Raw genomic sequence first — 20208 nt, 5'->3', positions numbered from 1 at the left:
TATCAAAGCAATACCAGGAGATCAGCAACATTAACATATTCAAGACTCTAAAGCTAACTACAGGTAAGCCATGTAACTTGTCGCTAAAATTTAAGGTTAAACATTTTCAGGAGAGAGATTAATGTGCAAATATTTTATATGCATGTAATTAGGAATGAGGAATAGCTTCATGTGCAAAAAACTTTCACCCAATGCTCATTTTGTAAGCTATGCCCTTCTCAACCTCAAGGGCAGATCTTACCGAACTGGCAGAACTTGTTACTAAGCACTCCAGTACATCCAAATATTAAAAACATAGGTATATGCATATACATACTCCAAAATGTATTATTTCTCAATTTTGTAAAAAATTATACAGAAGTACTTTTGTAATTCAAGTAAGAGTCACCTCTCTGTTTTTGTGCTCATACAATAAGGTGAACAGAGGTTTTTACCTGAATTTTTATTTGAAATTTTCATTTGTGAAATTAGATACAGTACTTAGGATACTTATAAGTGGACATTCTTATACGAGTTTATTCTCAACATTTTCCAAAAAAAACATGGAAAATGGAAGTAAACTGGAAAATAAAATCTAGTATATGAAAAAAGAACAGAAGAAAAACTGATTTCAATAATGTACCTGGGGGGGGGGAAAATCCCTTGTATTCCTAATTTAGAAAATTGGAAAAAAGCTGACATTCATAGAAATTTTTAGGGATCTTCTGCAATATTTCTGCCCAACAATGCCTCTTCAAAATTATTTATGTCATCTAAAATATGACAATACGTAGGTGTTCACAAAAACAAATGGTCACAACATCACTTTGGTGAACTGAAAAGACATGCAAAGGATCCAATAAATGGTAATTAAATATTTTGAATTGAATAATTACAGCAGCAGAAATAAGGAGATATCAGTATCATCGCCAAAAAGAATAAAAAATGAGCTTGCAGTATCCCAGCATTGCAGACACAATTACTGTGTTCTTAGGGTCCTAGAGCTTAGGTTGGAGTAGACACTGTATCCAAACACCAAGTACTTGTTTAAACAGAAACAGATTCTTTCACAGCAACACTCCGCAGCAGCAGCAGCTAATGGATGCTGTTGGCAAGGAATGTGTTATATTCTGTTGCTATTTCATTCGTATGCTTTTTTTTTCTTCAGTGCCCTTTTCCTTATGACTAACAGCTATGTGTGTTTTAAAAAAAGATTGCTTACTGCATTACCCTTCACCTGATGCATGATTCAAAATTCCACCTCGTGGACCAGAACTGCAGGAAGGGATGCACATTGTGTAAACATTATTTAATTGCTGCAAACAGTAATCTATTCATAAATAAATGTTGGTCAACATCACAGGATGAAAATTGAAAGTAGTTACTGTTTTGCTCAGCAGCACAATTCCTTTCATTGCTCTACTTAGATGTTAACATCAAAGTAGAATTTTTTCCCAGTGCCTTTAAGGCTCATAGTACAAGATTCTGAGACTTTAAGTTGTTATGAAAGTGCTCATCAGTAGGACCCAAGAACCTTCAGAACCTCATAGAATCAAACAATACATATCTTTTATTTTTGCTTCATTAAAACAAATTTATTACATATTTAGAAACATGACAAACCCAAGGGAAGAGGCATGTCTTGATTGTAACAAAATCGTGACCAAAGCACAACATAAAACATATTATTTGCATATAATTGCAGAATTATATTTTAAGTTATGCTGAATTCAGATTCTGCAAGTGTACTGAAATGTAACTACCCCAAACAATGTAAAATCCAGCCGTAACTGACACATTTTGCTTGAGTGTTAAATATGAGCATAAGCATTCTTGAAGAAAGCTTTGCTAAGGTATTTCTTTCCAGAACATTAAGAACTACTTAATTCGTTATCAGTAGTAGTTATTTTTTTCACAGTCATATTTGCCTAAGCATTAGGTTTAAGATAAACAACAAATATAACTCTATATTTACAAACATTGATATATTTGATGCATTATGAAGGCAAAACTGTTGCTTGCACAAATGACATACCACTTCATCTTCGAATCCTCCAGCTAGTACAAGTGAATAAGCTCCATCATTACTGCGTCCATGGATTCCACCAACATGGGGCCTGTGAACACCTGCTTCACTCACCTGGCAACAGAAAAAAGCCAGTTTCTAGCATTTTTTTAAACAACCAGCCACCTACAAACACTTTTAACAATCAACTTTATGCTTGAAATATTGTACAGAGGAGTCTGTGTGAACAGGTAATGTAAGACTGCCATTAAAGTTGAGAATTCCACTTGTTTTCAAGAAGAAAAGCTAAAAGTAAAAACACCCAAAAAAACCAGGACAATGTAGGACAGTGGTGACACCAGAAGATGTAAAGGTACAATTTCTTCTTTGGAAAAAATCTCCATGATTCTTTCCATAAGCAGCACCTAAGACTATACTCACTGCTATTCTCTGCTTGCACAGTCATTTAGAACAATCCAAAAGCAGGAGGTCTGCCAATTTGGTAACATTTTACAATTTTTTACTAAGGCTGATCCCAGTGACCTGTGTAAAGCTCATTATGTCAGGGACCACGAAGGTAACACACTATAAACATGACTAGTGCAGAGGAATATTATTACACTGCCATTGCAGGAAACAGAAGAAGCCATTGCAATAACGTATGGATCATAGACTGGTTTTCCAACCAGGATAACTCTCTGGTAATGAACGTTCAAGTAATCTGCAACCTGACCACCTGAAAGCTGCAGCTGTACCATAAACTGGCAACATCATTAAAATCTGCTGGAACATGCCTCCCACAAAAATGTATTTAGTAATTGTTTCAAACTGCTAAACTACATTTAAAAAAACTCAGTATGTGATGTCAAAAATACTGTTGTTAGAATGAAGGTTCCCAGCATAAAACCAATTACAATACTTCTTCCTACCTTCATATCTTCTTTCAGACCTTGTTTTTCTGATTCTGCCTCCCACACTCCTGAACTCCTTTTCCTAGCCTACACTTCCAAGAAAGTCTATGTTCTTCTCCTATAGTCTTGAAATTTCACAATACAATACAGCAAAAACCCAGCTGGTCAAAAATGCACTTTTTAACAACAGACTAGAGCTGTGCACAGTATGAAAACTATGCAAGGACACAATGATACTTCCTTGCAGAATTTCTCAGCATTCAGCTATTTGCAGGTCTGACTTTCTGAACTATTTAAAACTTTCAGATTCATAGTATCAAAGAGATAAAAGAGTTCACAGCAGTACCACTTGTCATGCGAACTAGTACTACTTTCAGTCACTTGAAATGGGCAGCTGACAAGTTTTTGATGACCACTTTACAAAATTTGACAGAAGTGTAATTTTTACAAAAATACAGAAGTGTATTGGTCCCACTTTTTTTATACTGCACATCATTTTGTAGTCATCTACATGTCCCAAAATGTTCAACATTTTCCAGATGAATCAAAACCATTTCATTCCTCTAATCATCCTGACTGCTGTTCATAATAATGTATTTTATTTTCCTGATCCTCCCTAGTACTTGATTTATTTTTTTAATCACTATTGGGTATTAAAATGACATATTTTCAAAATTAGCTATTAGAATATCTCTTTCCTAAATAACAAGAAGACTAAGCAGCTGAAAGCCCACTAAAAATTATATATTTAGAACTGTTTCCAGACCCATGTTTACTATCCACAACAACTTAGCACTCTCACTTAACTTTATCGGCTATTTGCCAGTTTTTCCAGACCACTTATGAGTATGCTGAATAAAAAGGCCCCACTATTGTGCTCCTCTTTCCTGTTGTATCAAACATCCTCTAATTCATTCCTCCCTCCCTCCTTTAATTTCCAGGTTTTATCAATTAAATTTAGGTTTCTGGTAGGTGATTCACCCCAAAGATGAACTCTGGTAAGTAATTCATGCCAAAGATGCTCTTCAGGTGCTCTCTTCAGAAGAAATACTTAGTCAATTTCCTTCTAGGGAAAAGAGAGTTTGTGTCACAAAAAAACTATGCAAATCAGAAATAAAGAAACTATAGTCTCTAAATTCTCATAGATTTGCTGAGACAAACTCATTTGTCATAAAAAGACTAGTCCTATGAGAAACAATAGTGCAATTTAACTTTCTATGTAGAAAACATTTCAATCTTCACAAAAAAAGAACAAAGTATTTAACTTGTACCCAAAATTAAATAATTATATAGAAATGGTCATTGCCTTTTGATATCTAGTCCATGCATATATATAAAAACTAGTAGTCTCTGCTGGATTTTCTGACAAAAGCAGCACTCCAATTCTGTTGCTTTTTCCTATCAGCACTAAAAATATTTGTAAAGTATTCACTTTTTTGTTATGAATAGAATTCCTAACAAAAAGGCGAACTAGTAATTTCAATTATTACTGAAGCAGTGAAAATAAAAACTGATTTTTATATTTGGAGTTTGCCTAAGTGATTTTAGAAACTTCTCTTACTTATTAGACTTTACTTAATCTGGAAGCCAATAAAAAGAAAGCAAGTGATGAAAAGTTCATAAAGTAAATCGGAAGAGACTTTTGATTCTTGGCCTGCACCTCCCCAAGCAGTTTTAAAAATCCTGTTTCTATTCTTCCAAATATGAGGGAAAACATTCAGTTACAATCATTTACACGTTCATGAGATAAAGAACTAACTGATTTTGAAAATAAAGAAGTATGTACTTCCCTAACTAAAAAAAACTATATAAAAAAAGGATAACCCAAAAACCAGATCAGATTGAGGAAAAAGGGAGTAAGTCTGTAGCTTGCTGGACACTTTGAAACCACAAAAAAATCAGTTTTGGTACAAAATGAAGCTGTCCCATCCTCCCTGCTTTGTTTTTTCCTGCCTTGTCAAGTATTGGCACTGTGCTTACATAACCAAAATGTGAAATGGACTGGGAAAATCAGCCCTACAGCTACCCCAAATGGGATTTTCTGCCAGTTTTTTACCAATCTAGTTAACCACAGAGACCCCAGAGCCTAAGCAATATCTGAAACAGAAGATGAGACAGTGCAAGAAACACCAAAGGCTGAATAGACAGCGGATCTCAGTAGCAGTACAGGCTTACACTGGTGTAAGCTGTTCACCAGCCTAAAAGCAGATTTGGACATTCATTATACATATGACCAAAAACACCAATAGAGAGTCAATTCACAGTGATACCATATAATGTTGTCAAAATCTATAGTCTACACCTCCTAAATGGGATAATCTGTTCACATGAAGTGCACTTCAAAAAATACTTGACGTTATTCACTAAGCATCCCACTTAAAATTTTAACATGTGAAATAAGTTTATCCTAATTACAACAGACTTTTTATGAAGTTGTATTGTCCAATCAGTATACTTCAACCTTCGCTACTACTGGCATCACTTCCCATATTAGAATCATAGTGTATTTGCTTTACTTAGTCCTTGTGAAAATGGCAATTGTCAATCTAAATCTATTTTAGCGCCCAACCCATTAATTATTATTCCTACTTACTTCAACTACAGCTAATATTGAAGCAACCTACCTGAACTCTGAATTTCCAGGTTGTCCCAACAGGAACACCAGGTATAGGCCCATAGTGATTTGAAGGAACAATAGTGCATTCCTTAGTGCGACCAACACAGGCCATGCCCTAAAAATACATCAGACAAAATGAATTAGTATTACAATATCGAAAACTATTTGCAAATGCAATGCAGAGATCAAGAAATCCGTCAATTATAAAAAACACATACTTTTAAATATGTTAACAATTGTTAAAAGGAATGTTAAATAAGTAATATGTGTTTATGGGTTTGGGAGGGGGTTTGGGGTTGTCTTTTTTTTTTGTCTTTTTTGTTTGTTTGTTTGTTTGTTTGTTTTTACCTCTAGTCACCTTAATAATTCTTCCATTGCTTTAACTGCCAGTAGACAGTGGGCAGGATTAAACATTGTCTTGTCGTCTGTGCAACCCAGTACTGAATTTTGTGTAGTGCATATATAAGCAGAATTATAGATGTAGCACATACATAAACAGTAAGAGAGCTATTTCTAAAACACACTCTACCTTGCCCCAGTCTCTCTGGCTTTCAGTACTGGCAGATGGCATCTTTGCTTTCTTTTTACTCTGTTTGAGCTTTTCTCCAGCCTTTACAACTTCATTAGAATCATTTTTGCAGGATGGACAATACCTAAAAAAAGGTTTTAGTAAATTCTCAATTAACTTCATAATAATGGCAATACATTTCTTGTAGCCAAAATAGAATCAATTTGTTTATCTCGACTGAATATTTCAAGCTAGCAAGCATACACCAGTCTTAAGCAGCTGAAGCTATGGCTTAAAAAATGAACTCAACATGACAAAATACCGTCAACTTCAAAAAAAAAGGGCATTTCACTATCTTTAAAGGTAGAGTGCTAGAGGCAAAACATTTAACTATTCTTTCTCACACAGTATGTGAGAGGTCCCCGTGTCTCCTGATTTCTCTCGTCATTCTGTCCTCTTTCATTTATGTCATGTAAAGGAGAAGACAGCTGAGATTAGAGGAGGCTGCTAACCAGTACTCGTGGTCTGTTTCTACATCCTGCCCACTCTACCCTTATTTTTTGCTGGTAGTCCGACAAATGTCACTGCAGATAGCTGAATGTCAAACAGAACCAAGGTATGACAATAATGTGTGTAGAAACACACACACACACACACACACACACACACACTCACTCCACACCACTGAAGCCACTTAGAATATAATGCTGAGACTTACTCCAACTAACACAAAGCTATTCTGGCAGCAAAGCAGGAGACACTAGTATGCAGTGACTACAGCAAATAGAAAAAGGGAGTACAAAAACAAGCTAAAAAGCTTGAATGCCATTTTTCAAGACATTTTAATTATATGAAATAAACTTGTGGAAATTAATCATTTGGAGAATGGACAAAGAGTAACCCTGAGGAGGACTTGGAGGTGTTTATGAACATCAGCATGACTCAGCAGTGTGCTCACAGTCTAGAAAGCCAACCCTATCCTGGGCTGCATCAAAAGCAGCGTGGACAGTAGGTTGAGGGAAGTGATTCTCCCCCTATACTCTGGTCTTGTGAGTTCCCACCTGGAGTACTGTGTCCATCCCTGGGGCCCCCAACACAAGAAAGACGTGGGTGGACTTGTTGGAAAAAGTCCAGAGGAAAGCCACCAAGCTGATCAGAGGGTTGGAGCACCTCTGCTGTGAAGAGAGGCTGAGAGACTTGGGGCTGTTCAGTGAGAAGAGGCTTCAGGGAGACCTTATAGCACCTTCCAGTACCTGAAGGGGGACTACAGGGGGATTGGAGAGGGACTTTTTACAGGTGCATGTAGTGACAGGACAAGGGGGAATACCCTTAAGCTGGAGGAGAGAAGGTTTAGATTAGATTTTAGTAAGAAATTCTTTAATGTGAAGATAGTTGGGCACTGGAACAGATTGCACTGAGAGGGTGGAGACTCTCCATCCCCAGAGGCGTTCAAGGCTGCATGGGGCTGTTAGTAATCTGGTCTAGTGGAATGTGTCCCTGCCCATGGCAGAGGGGTTAGTAGTGGATGATCTTTAAGGTCCTTTCCAACCCAAACGATTCTATGATTCTCTAATTTTTTGGCCAGAAACATAAGTGGGTCTAAATTGCACTTAACATATGACCTGAGAGACTCTAAAGACCATGCTATCAGTCAATTTAATTCTCACATGATTGTCTACAGAGCATCAAACCTTCTGGGAGGAAAACAGTCACAGGGACTTAGGAAGTGCAGTTTTAGAGATATAATTTGAAGAGGGTAAAGGGATCTGAACATTAATGGCTACACTTGAAAATAATTTCTACTCTTCAAACTTTCTCTGTAGTCCTCTGAAATAGATGTAGGATAATACGTGCTTTATGAGAAGTTTTTGAAAAAGAATGGGTGCCAGTGAAGAATAGAACACTAACAGCCAATCTAAAAAAAACATTTGAAACCACCCAGCCGGCCAAAATAATCTTAGCACACTAGTTAAGCCAAAAAGACCCTGATGGCTGGCGAGATCTCAGTGTCAGAATCCTGACATGATTATCAAACCTTCTGTGTACTTGAGGGTGTAGGATAAACCAGAGAGAATAAACTGTTTTCAGGACAGAACAAAGGATTTGGGGGGTTTGTGGGAGGGGGTAACTGAGTCAAAGCATATATATTTTATCAGGAACTTTCCTGGGGCCAGTACTGGAAAACAGATGAGCTTTACTGTTACTGGAGTACTGGATTAGAGCTGGTTCTGAGTAAGGGGCAACTGAAGAGTGGGTGGACCGAGCAGACACGTACTTCCAAACAGATGGTCCCACTGAATATTCTGAATGAAGGAAGTCAAAAAAGAACTTCTACTCAAAGGGTAGGTGCAATTGAATATTGCTTATGGACTGCAGTCAGTAATAAACCACTTGTGCCAAATTAACACTGTAATCATTTTGCATATGCAAGAAGTGGAAGGCACATAGACAGTACTCAAATAAATGCTATTTTTAGTTCCAATGGCCCATACGTATTTCTAGTAGACACTGAAAATATTTTTAGATAGTGTTTCAAGCCAGCAGTTCCCCCAAAACCAGTAAACACAACTCTTTCCAGTGCAGAAGTTTCATGGAAAACAATCAACTTCCAACAACAGTGTCCCTGTGAACAAATGTACACACTGAGAAACACCTAGCAATGTTAAAGGTCTCAAGCACTAAGTCATACATTGACATAAATACAAAAGTAGTTCAGAAAAAAAATGCCCTAGAAAACACCCATGCCATCAGGCACTGACCAACAAACACTACAGAATCCACTAGGGTGTAGGAGATTGAGTTATTAATTCACAGAGAATGCTAGAAACTTCCAAAGGACATATACAGATTTTTACATCACAAGGTCCAAACAGATTCCATGTAATGTATCCATAGACATCTTAGACATTTAATGAAGTCTATATAATGGAAAGCTTTTAGAATAAAGTACTATTTATTACTCATTTATAAAGGATTAGCATCTCATGTAAGTCACAGGCAGGTGATAAATATGAACACTGTATATTGTAGACAGCCAATAAAGACAAAAAATTAGTACAAAGCCCAAGATAGCCTAGGGGGCTGCTAATGGGCCCACGCAGATTCACTTCAAAATACAATTAAGACTTAACAATGCCAGTTAACTTGTTTTCCTGCATGCAGAATCAGGGACGTAAGAAATTAAGAGTAGCAAGGTGGTGATCCTTCCATAGCATGAAAAATGAAAGTAGTAGAGGCAACAAAGAGCACGGGGGCAGCAACAGGTACAGAGAATGAAGAGAAAGAGAGGGGTGAGCATGAGAGAATTGCTCAAGCAGTGAAGCTTGAAAAAAAATGCTGAGGAACAACAACTGCTGATAAATACAATCAGACTAGGTAATGTCACAGAAGAACATAATAATCATAATGAACATATCAGTTTTGAAACTCTAATGGTCATTAAAGCTTACTACTAATCCTTTGTGAATGATTTAAAAGAATTTTCTTGACAGAAGACATAAGCCTTAGATTAAGTAGGTGGATGAAAACACCACAGAATTTAAAAATTCCTTCAGTATTGTCTCTCATGAGGTGCAAATAACAAGAAGGTACCATGTACAGAATGTCAATATAGATAAGTAAATCATCCTTGTATATTTACCAGTCCTCATCCTCTGGTATCTTGCTTAAGGGAGGGTTCAGGCAGTATATATGATAAGCCATATTACATTCATCACACAGGAGTTGCATGTGAGCATCCTGTTTGCCACCACACAAGTAACACGAACAAAACCGGCACTCCTTATCTGGATCAGCCCTACAGTGCTTGCATTCTGGGCCACTCTTTCCTGTCAAAAACAAAGAAATGTCAAATGCCATGTATCTCAGAAAAGTGCATTACTGTATCTACTGGAAAAACTATTCCTGAACATGAACACTACCCTCTTGAAAAGGTCTTTTTTTCTAACTTTTTAACTATTTAGGCTACTGAGATTTCTTCTGCTGTACAAACAAGTGACAAAGAAAATGACTTATCATCTGCTTATCTTTATTTCCTCCTGTTCCCAACATGCTACTGCACATTCTCCCTACAGATGGAGCTTTGTTGCCTTTTGAAGCTGTACAGCTTATCAGTTCCTTGTAAGTTAGTTTGCTTGGACAACATAAGCAATCAAAGTAAATATTTATTTTAGGAGTTGATTCTTGAATAGAAAGATCAGGTGGATCCTTGATGTATCCAGAGGAATTCTGGATATTTTAATGTTCTAAGTGTATTGAGAAAAAAAATTAATGACTAGAGGTTTGCAGAAATCCAAGCCCCTTCCTACAGAAGAAAAACATGCCTTCCCAACTGAATGGAATTTACAGAAAAATTGATCCATGTGGTCATAAGGTATTAGTGTAAAAATCTCTGTGGAGAGAAACTCCAGACTGAAAGCCTTATAAGAAAGGGGGACTAGAATGCCAAGTATTGTGCTGTATCTGCAGTCTTTCTGGAGGACCTTGAAGAACACTTATCTTCAAAGACAGAACCAACTAGACCTAGAGGGAAGGGGATGGAGTTTTGATTAACAAAGAAGAGTCAGGGCTGCTGATGTATTAAAAACCTATAGGGAAACACCCTGTGAAATGCCTCAAAGGAACTAGGGCTTTTTCCTCTAAAAAGTTTACACAGTTGATAGCTCAACTGAAATGTCTATACACCAACACATGTAGCATGGGTAACAATCAAGAGGAACTGGAAGTGACTGTGCAGCTGGAGAGCTATGATCTAATCACAATCACTGAAAGTTGTGGGACAAATCACACAACTGCAGCACTCCAAATGGTAGCTATAAACTGTTCAGAAGGGACAGGCAAGGAAGGAGGGACAGGCGATTTGCCCTCTATGGACTGATTGCACAGGCCTGTCTTTGAAAAACAGCAATGAACAGGTCAAGACCTTGTGGCTGAAAATAAGAGGGCAAGTCAACAAAGAAAACCTCATGGTTTGTGTTTCTTACTGGCCACCCCACTGAGAGGAGCCTGTTGACAAAACCTTCTAACTTCAACTACAGGAAGCATCACTCCGGCACGTTCTGATCCACCTCGGGGACTTCAGTCACCCTGACATCTGCTGGAAAAGCAGCTTGGCAAGATATAAGCAGTCCAGGAGAGTCTTGGAGAGCATCAAGGATAGTTTCTTAACCCAGGTGACACAGAGCCAGGTGACAGAGGAGAAGTGTTACTGCATTTGTCGCTTACTGTCCCAGATTAACTAACCGGAGAGGTCAAGATCGACGGCAGCCTGGGCTGAAGTGATCACGCCCTGGTGGAATTCACCATCTCGAGGGGTACAGGCCAAACAACGATTAAAGTCAGTACCCTGAACTTTAGGAGCCTGAACTTTTAGTTATTTAAGGAATTAGTGGATGGGACTCCCTGGGAAACTGCCCTCAGAAGAAGGAGCAGAATAGAACAGGCAGATCTTTAAGGACACTTTTCTTAGAGCTCAAGAGCTCTCAATTCCCATCTGTGAGTATTCAGACAAGGAAGGCAGAAGACCAGCCTTAGTAAGGACCTCCTGGCCAAACTGAAACATAAGAAGGAAAAGCACAGGCAATGGAACCAGGGACATGTATCCTGGGAAGAATATAAAGACACTGCCTGGTTTTGTAGGGACAGGATTGGGAAAGCTAAGTTACAGTTAGAGCTGAATTTGGCAATGGATGTAAAGAATAATAAGAATGGCTTCTACAGGCATGTTTGTCAAAAAGGAAGATTAAAGAAAATAAAATCCCCTCTCTGTTCCCCAAAATGAGACAGAACTAGTGACAACTGACATGAAGAAGTCTGAGGTATGCTGCAATATTTTTGCCTCGGTGTTCACTAGTAATAACTCTTCTAACATCTCTCAAGACCATGAACCTCAAGAAAGGAACTGGGGAATTAAATCCCTCTGAAGGTAAGAGCAGATCAGGTTCAAGATCACCTGAGAAACCTAAATGTACACAAGACCATGAGACCCAAAGAATTAGTTAATGTAGTTGCTAAGCCACTCTCCATCATATCTGAAAAGCCATGACAGTCAGGGTAAGTCCCCAGTGACTGGAAGAAAAGGAATATTTCACCCTTTTTAGAAAAGAGTAAAAGCAGGACCCTGGGAATTACTGACCAGTCAGCCTCACTTCAGTGTCTATTAAGATCCTAGAACAGAGACTCCTAGAAGACATGTCAAAGTATGTGTAAGACAGGAGGTGATTAAAGACAACCAGCATGGCTTCACCAAGGGCAAATAGTGCCTGACTGGTACAGTGGCCCTCTACAACGGACAGAATCCAGTGGCAGTGGAAGAACTACAGATGTCATTTACCTGTCTGCAAGGCCTTTGATTTGGTTCCTCATAACATTCTTAACATAAAGTTATAGAAATCTAGAATATCTAGAAGGAAACCACAAGGATGACTGAAGTCCATCTGCTGGCCCTACACAGGAGAGTCCATCACACCATGTGCCTGAGAGCATTGTCCACACGCTTCTGAGACTGTCAGGCTTGGTGCTGTGACCAGTTTGGAGAGCCTGTGCCAGCGCCCAACCACCCTCTGGGTGCAGAACCATTCCTAATATCCAACTCAAAACTTCCCTGACACAACTTCAGGCCATTCCCTCGGTCACCACGCCACAGAAGAAATCAGTGTCTATTCCTCTTCCTCCCCTCAGAAGGAAGTTATAGACTGCAATGAGGTCTCCCCTCAGTCTCCTCTTCTCCAGGCTGAACAGACCAAGTGACCTCAGCTGCTCCTCATACGGCTTCACCTCAAGGCCCTCCACCATCTTCAGGGCCCTCCTCTGGACAGTCTCAAAGAGCTTTATATCTTTCTTATATTCTTGCTGATAAACTGAAGAGAGATGAGTTTGATGATTGAAGTCTTAGATGGATAAGGACTTAGTCAGATGGCTACATCCAAAGACTGGATGGTCCATATCCAGTGGCTCAATGTAAAAGTGTAAACTAGTAAGAAGCTGTGTTCTTCAAGGGTCCATACTGGTCCAATATTATTTTATACATTCCTCAGAGACATACATAGCGGGATTGAGTGTACCCTCAACAAGGTTGTAGATCCCACCAACCTGAGCAGTGTAATTCATCACAGAATCATAGAACCAACAAAGTTGGAAAAGACCTTTAAAATCATCAGGTCTAAATGTCAACCTAGCACCACATCATGTTCAGCATTAAACCCAATGACATATTCACATCTTTAGAACACTACTAGGGATGGTGAGGCTACCACTTCCATGGGCAGCCTGATCCAACACTTTACAAACCTTTCCATGGAGAATTTTTCCTAATATCTAATCTAAACCTCCCCTGGTGCAAATTAAGACCACTTCCTGCTTCCTTGTCCCTTGTTATCTGGGAGAAGAGACTGACCTCCATCTCACTACAACCTCCTTTCAGGTAGTTGTAGAGTGATAAGGTCTCTCAAGTCCTCCAAGCTTCCTTTTCTCCAGGCTAAACAATCCCAGCTCCCTCAGCCACTCCTCACAGGACTTTTGCTCCAGACTCTTCACCAGCTTTGTTTGCCTTCTCTGGACATGCTCCAGGACCCCAATGCTTTTCTTGCAGTGAGGAGCCCAGAACTGAACACAGTACTTGAGATGTGGCCTCACCAGTGCCAAGTACAGGAGGACGATCACTTCCCTTGGTCCCACTGGACACACTATTTCTGATATAGGCCAGGATGCCATTGGTTTTCTTGGCCACCTGGGCACATTGCTGGCTCATGTTCAGCCATTGTCAACCAGTACCCCCAGGTCCTTTTCCTCAGGAAAGCTTTCCAGCCACTCTGACCCAAGCCTGTAGTGCTGCCCGGCGTTGTTGTGACCCAAGGGCAGGATCTGACACCTGGCCTTGTTGAACTTCATACTATTGGCCTCAGTCCATTGATCCAGTGTGTTCAGAACCCTTTGCAGAGCCTTCCTATCCTCCAGCAGATCAACATACCCACCCAACTCGGTGTGTCTGCAAACTTGCTGCAGGTGCACTCAGTTACCTCATCCAGATAATCAATAAATATATTCAATACAACTGGCCCAGTATTGAGCCCTGGGGAACACCATCGGTGACCAGCTGCCAGCTGGATGTAACTCTATTCCCCACCACTCTCTGGACCCAGCCATCCAGCTGGTTTTTTACCCATCCAAGCCCTGAGCAGCCAGTTTCTCCAAGAGAATGCTGTGGGAAATGGTGTCACAGGCTTCATTCACTAAAGTCCAGGTAGAAACATTCACAGCCTTTCCCTCATCCTCTTGGTGAGTCAGCCTGTCATAAATAGAGATCAGATCGGTCAAGCAGGACCTGCCTTTCACAAACCCTGCTACCTGGGCCTAATCCCCTCGTTGTCCTGTACATGTTGCATGGAGGCACTCAAGATGATCTGCTCTATGACCTCCCCCAGCACCGAGGTCAGGATGGCAGGCCTGTAGTTCCCAGGATTCTCCTTGGGAGTTATCATAGGTTCATAGCACAAATTTGGATTCTAACGGAAGTAATATATGTTGATATTTTTGAATCTAGGTCTTATGTACATTTTGCATATAAATGCAATGTATTTACAAGTATGTGTCATCTTAGATTTCTATATTTCTGATATAATTTTCTGATAGGTTTAGCCTTACTCTTTTCCTCAGCTGTACAATTTAATTTCCATTAAATAATTAGAAAATAACTATTTTTAATTATAACTGCTAAATGTATATTGACATAGACGTACATTGACATCACTTTACACATAAAAAACCTAACTAATATGTGGCCATGCTGAAGGAATAACAGTTTTTCTATATAGTCAGCCTACACTGCTTATCTGATGAAGATTATTTCCACAGTAGGCATTCTATTTTTTGAAGAGGGCATGGACAGTACCTTAATATAGACTAAAATACAGTCTGTGCATCTTCTGATTGTGCTTACAACAAACTCATAGAGTATTTAAAGTAAACAATTTATTTGAATTTCAGCTGCTGTTGTTGTAATAAAAATCTGCATCTTTCCATAGTATATAAGTGAAGGGAGTTGTGGGTTTACAGATGTGTGTGTATATGTATATATATTTAAACTTTTTGCAATACACAGTACAAATGGTGTCATAAGGACAGACCAGAGGGAAAGGGTATACTGGTGGTTATGTCATACAGCTCAGCTGATGCTGTGCATATGCAAACAAAGGCACGACAGTTGACCTGGCCAAAAAATCAGAATCACAAGTGGACTTGTGTGATGAGAAAGTTGGCATCAGGAAGAAGAGCAGTTCAAGAAACAAGGCTGGATTCCCAGATCAATTAAGTCTTCAGGGTTACATTTTTAAATATTATATTTATGAGTGGCATTTATCTACAAAAGTTTATAAACAATATCCTGAAATTAATAAAATTAAGACCAGGAACAAAATTAAATAAAACATACAAAGGGGCGCAAATCTCTACATTGATGTCAATGCATGAGTAGTTTAAGCAAAGAGGTTACAAATAAGGAAACAGCTGTCAAAACAGGAGGGAAAGAGCTGTAAGTGACAATGAAGATCTTGACTTCGAAACTAAATGTGGCAATCAGTGTAAAAAGTACACCGATTGGTGAGGCCACCCCTCAAATCCTGTGTTCAGTTTTGGGCACCTCACTCCAAGAAGGACATGGAGGTGCTGAGTGAGTCCAGAGAAGGGTAACAAAGCTGGTTAAGGGTCTGGAGCACAAGTACTATGAGGAGCAGCTGATGACGCTGGGGTTGTCTAGCTTGGAGAGAAAAAAAGGTTCAGGGAACCTGAGACCTTGCTCTCTACAACGACCTGAAAGAAGGCTGTAGTGAGGTGTGGGTCAGTCAATAGGACAAGCAGAAATGGCCTCAGGTCATGCTGGGGAGTTTTAGAATGGATATTAGGAAAACTGCTTCACCGAAAGAGTGGTCAAGCATTGGAGCAGTCTGCCCAAGGGGTGGAATTACTGTCCCTGGAAGTGTTCAAAAAACATGTAGATGTGGCACTTAGGGACATGGTTTAGTGGTGGACTTGGCAGTGCTGGGTTAGCAGCTGGACTTAATGGTCTTAAGGGTCTTTTGCAACCTACATGGTTGTATGACAAATAAATACACATGCCAGATCAAACGGCACCATTGTAGACAATTATGTGTAGTCAGTAATAAAGTAATCACTCATTTCCGCAACATAGAATTAAAAAAATTAATTCGTTACACAGTAGCTGTGAGGAAGAACCAAATGAATCTTAATAATATTTTATGCCATTTAAAATGTTGCATAAGCAATTAGACTTGCAAAATAAATAGTATGTAAATGCAAACCAGTATTTGTAGATTTTTAATTTTCTCACACTGCAATTTCTAAAAGCAATACATTCTTAAAGATATTGCAAAGATCTCTTAATGTGACTAAAAAAAAAAACAGAATAGTAAAACAGGTTCACTTTCTTTTTTTAGTAATCTGAGTACAGTAATTCACAAATAATGAAAAACTAACAGTTAAGAAATTGATATCTTTACTTTTAAGAATACCACAGAGAATGGTATTTGCTCCTCTGAAAAAGAGTGATTTTTTTTAAATGGCAGCAAATAAACATGCAAACTAGTTCTCGCACACTGAGAGCCACCTACAAAGGTTCTGAGAATTGCCTTGGAGTCAGGAGTGTAATACAGAATAATATCTAATACCTACTAGTATAACTGCAGTTCAGTCTCTCAGTGGTGCTATCACAAACACTTACCACTCCTAACTTTAATATGCTTTCAAGCTTAGGATAAAATGTCACGCTACTTTTTAGAGAAACTGCAACTAACACCGTCCCGTGGTTGTGGGAAGGATAAGGAGGTCTGAAATGGTTAATTTTTTAGAAGATCATGCTGGGCTAACTTATACAAAAATTAATTATCCTTTTTTGTTCATGGTACAAGCAACTTTGGCACAAAGTCCCTTAGTTCCTTATCTTTTTTTTTTTTTTTTTAAATTCTGAGATAATGACAGAGTAAAAGTGCATCACTACAGACTGATTCTATCTTTGGCATTTATTAATTTATTAAAAGTTGAAATGATATGTCAATTGCAATAGCAATTTGGTGACCTGAACATCTCTCTAGGAACTTAAATGAGTCTACAAATTCATTTAGCACTGTTTGTTTAGAACATTATCAGCTGTTTCCCTTTTTCACTGCTTATGACTGATAGCAGTAAGCTGTTACCAGTTTTTGAATATAGCAAGTAATAGAGCCATCTTACAGTAGCTATACTTTTAGAACAGAAATCTAAAAAGGATTCTATGCTATTACTTTCCTGAACACAAAACAATTATTATTACTAATTCTGAATACTAATACTTCTGGGGTTTTTTTTAAAGAAACATCACTCAATTTGTATTTATATTCAAATAATTTAAAACATGCATACTTTTGAAATCTCCATCCCCAAATGTCAATGGATAGGCTCCTGGCTTTTCAATCTTGTACATTTCCTCTATAAAAAGGATTTTACAATCATTTATTGTGTCTTCTGGGCCTCTGAAAAACAAAAAGAATAAAAAGTACATTCAACTTAGTTCCTCAGACCTAGATTCTGTACTTTATGAATTCTAAGCAATAAGAAAAATATAAGTAGTATTTTTTTCATCATTGATAAGATACTTTATTTCAATTCACATACAAAAATTAGTCTAGTACTGTAACTCCTAAGAAAAAAATAAAGTACATATGTAGGGCTTGCTTAAAGAAAAGACTACTCCATTACCCTCAGACTGTCTGGCAGCTGAGTATGTCCTTACTGACAGCCATCCATAATGGCTTAATTCCACTTGTAAAACCTCAGAATGTTTTTTTTGGCTGAACACAGTAGACCAGACGAAAGTGTATCTTTTGGAATACAGCATTTCAAATGTTATTATAAACATTTAGTGTCAGAAATGAACCAGAAATGTGACTTACAAGACAGATCATAATCAAACTCACAGAGCGAGAAAAGCAACAGAAAGTTTAAAAAGCCCTTCTATGACTTGTAACTGTTTTGGAAACCTGAAACTCAATTCTGGAAAGCCACATACCCTACCGTACTGAATTATGTACTGTTAGAAGTCCCACTAATGTCAGGTTTCAGTGCAAAATCTGCTAACCATATCTCAGTGATTAATAGTAACAACTATTCCAAGACCCTGCAACAGCAGTGCCAAAAGACTTCTAGAGAAGGATCAGAAAATATTAAATGTAAAGATTTTCGCCTCCTCTTATTAAAATATCTTTGTATCTACACAAATTCTAATTCAAATGTAAGCATATGTAGGAAGAAATGTCTATAAAGACACTGACAGCTGTAAAGCACTCCCTTTTCCTCCCTCCTTAGGATGATACTGTGCTTTCTTCAACTGCCTGTTCTCCTAATACTTTCCATTTACTTCCTAATCTAAAACTAAGCAGGAATTTTCAGTATAACAACACTGGATATCTGTAAGAAACAATCACAGAGGTGAGTTGAAAATCCTTTGGAAGAAAGTCAGCCAGGTGGCATATCCCTATAAAAAAGGTCTAGGCTGCAAAACAAAATCAAACTATAGACAGGTAGGGAAACAAGGTATTAGATAAATATTCAATAATTCATATTCAACTCGAACAACAGAACATCTCCAGAAACATCAGGCTTCAGTTTGGGAGTTCATTTGCTCCCAACGCTTCCCTTGTGCTGACTCCAAGTTCTTGGACTCTGACATATGATAACCTAACTAAGGCAGGAAAAAACTAAGCCAGGGGAAAAAACCACAGGCACAAAACCTGTAAGCACTTTGTGCTGGCCCTGAGCAATGCAGTATTTAGGTCTCCATGGAACTGGGGTTGAGAGGACTCTTAGTGTCTTGATTGACTGTAATTGTCTTTTAAGAGCACCAACAGCTGTTTACTTAAGCACTTCTATTTATTTTGACCCTTTTTTTTCCCTGCGGTTTTGGAGGAAGAACATTAACCATTGTTGGTCACATTCATAAACAGCAAATGCTAGCAAATTTCAAATATTTGGTCTATTTGAACAAATGCTGCATCAATGCAAATACATCCATCAGATAAAGAGTTTGCTTCCCTGACCAGGAGAATCACTTATTTAAGTTAATCTTCATTTGCACCCTAAGGGGGCACTACTTTACAGTGGTTCTGGCCATTGTGGGTAACACCTCTCAGATTTAGCATGCAAAGACACTTTGAATTATCCACAACACATACTCAATAATTTACAGTCATAAATACACATTCAATAAATTCAAATACAGAAAGGACAAGTTGTAAATATAATCTTTAGAAAAACTAAATCAACAAATACAGACTGAGCTTCTCAAAACATCAATGTTTCCCAGGTTATATTCTGTACCTTGGAGAGTCTTTTATTAAGTATCATATATTTTTTGTTATTTCTCGATTATTTAAAGTTAAAAACAAAACAAAACACACTCCCTGGCACTCTTTAATGCCACAAATCTATGTTAGAACCTTCCTTTGTTGTAACACTGCTTGACTGCCTACCCAGCTTGATTCCTCTAGGACTTATTTCTAACAGAACTCAAGGTGGTGAATCTAATTTAAAATAAAATTACAGAATTATGCCTTCTTTCACATAATTAAAATGCAATTTTATACTCAGTGTAGCAGCTAAAACCATGACTTTACCCATGTCAAGGGATGGGTACTGATATTCTCTAATTACAGTAAATTTCAGACAAATTTCAGAATATTTTCACTAATTTTTGCATTCTGCAAACATTGAATGCATGTAATCTATAACCACTATCTCTATTATGAGCAAAACTGCATCTAGAAAAACTCAATACTTTCTCTCCTGTCTAATGGTTTAGAGCCATTTAACTTCAATTTGCCCCCCTTTTCTTCCTGTGTTTTCCACAGAAAACTAACAAGTAGTTATCAAAGAAAGTTTATCATCACCTGTAATTCTCTGCATGCAGTTCATGGCCAACAAGGAGGGTGGCAAAACACCATACAGCTGTAGCCAAAATTTTACAGACACTCCTGTTACTGCTATTCACATCTTTGGGAAACAAGCCAAACCTGAGCTCAGCAGAACATTTATTAGGAGTAAATTCCACTGCCAATTTGAACTATTAAAATTACTTTTAATGGCAAGGATTATCACATTGTTTTCTTAAAATATACCATGAAAATATTTATAAGTTGGTTCAATT

General features: G+C 38.1%; 1 protein-coding gene across 4 annotated transcripts in view; it reads right to left on the bottom strand.

The window, feature by feature from the left end:
- The window catches only part of UHRF2 (ubiquitin like with PHD and ring finger domains 2), a 77235-nt gene that overhangs the window by 11487 nt on the left and 45540 nt on the right, over nt 1-20208 (bottom strand). For 3 of the 4 annotated variants that reach the window (XM_017808127.1, XM_017808123.1, XM_017808125.1), the window contains exons 5-9: nt 17430-17539; nt 9661-9847; nt 6042-6165; nt 5520-5627; nt 2015-2119 (exon numbers count right to left, since the gene is read on the bottom strand). In XM_017808127.1, the coding sequence (XP_017663616.1) occupies nt 2015-2119; nt 5520-5627; nt 6042-6165; nt 9661-9847; nt 17430-17539 (634 nt within the window). The remainder of the gene's footprint in view (nt 1-2014; nt 2120-5519; nt 5628-6041; nt 6166-9660; nt 9848-17429; nt 17540-20208) is intronic. The other variant, XM_017808126.1, reaches the window with a different exon arrangement.

This window comes from Lepidothrix coronata, unplaced genomic scaffold (assembly GCF_001604755.1).
Source record: "Lepidothrix coronata isolate B3197 unplaced genomic scaffold, Lepidothrix_coronata-1.0 Scaffold22, whole genome shotgun sequence".
NCBI lineage: Eukaryota > Metazoa > Chordata > Aves > Passeriformes > Pipridae > Lepidothrix > Lepidothrix coronata.
The sequence above is the reverse complement of the archived record's forward strand: the minus strand, read 5'-3'. Positions and strand labels throughout refer to the sequence as shown.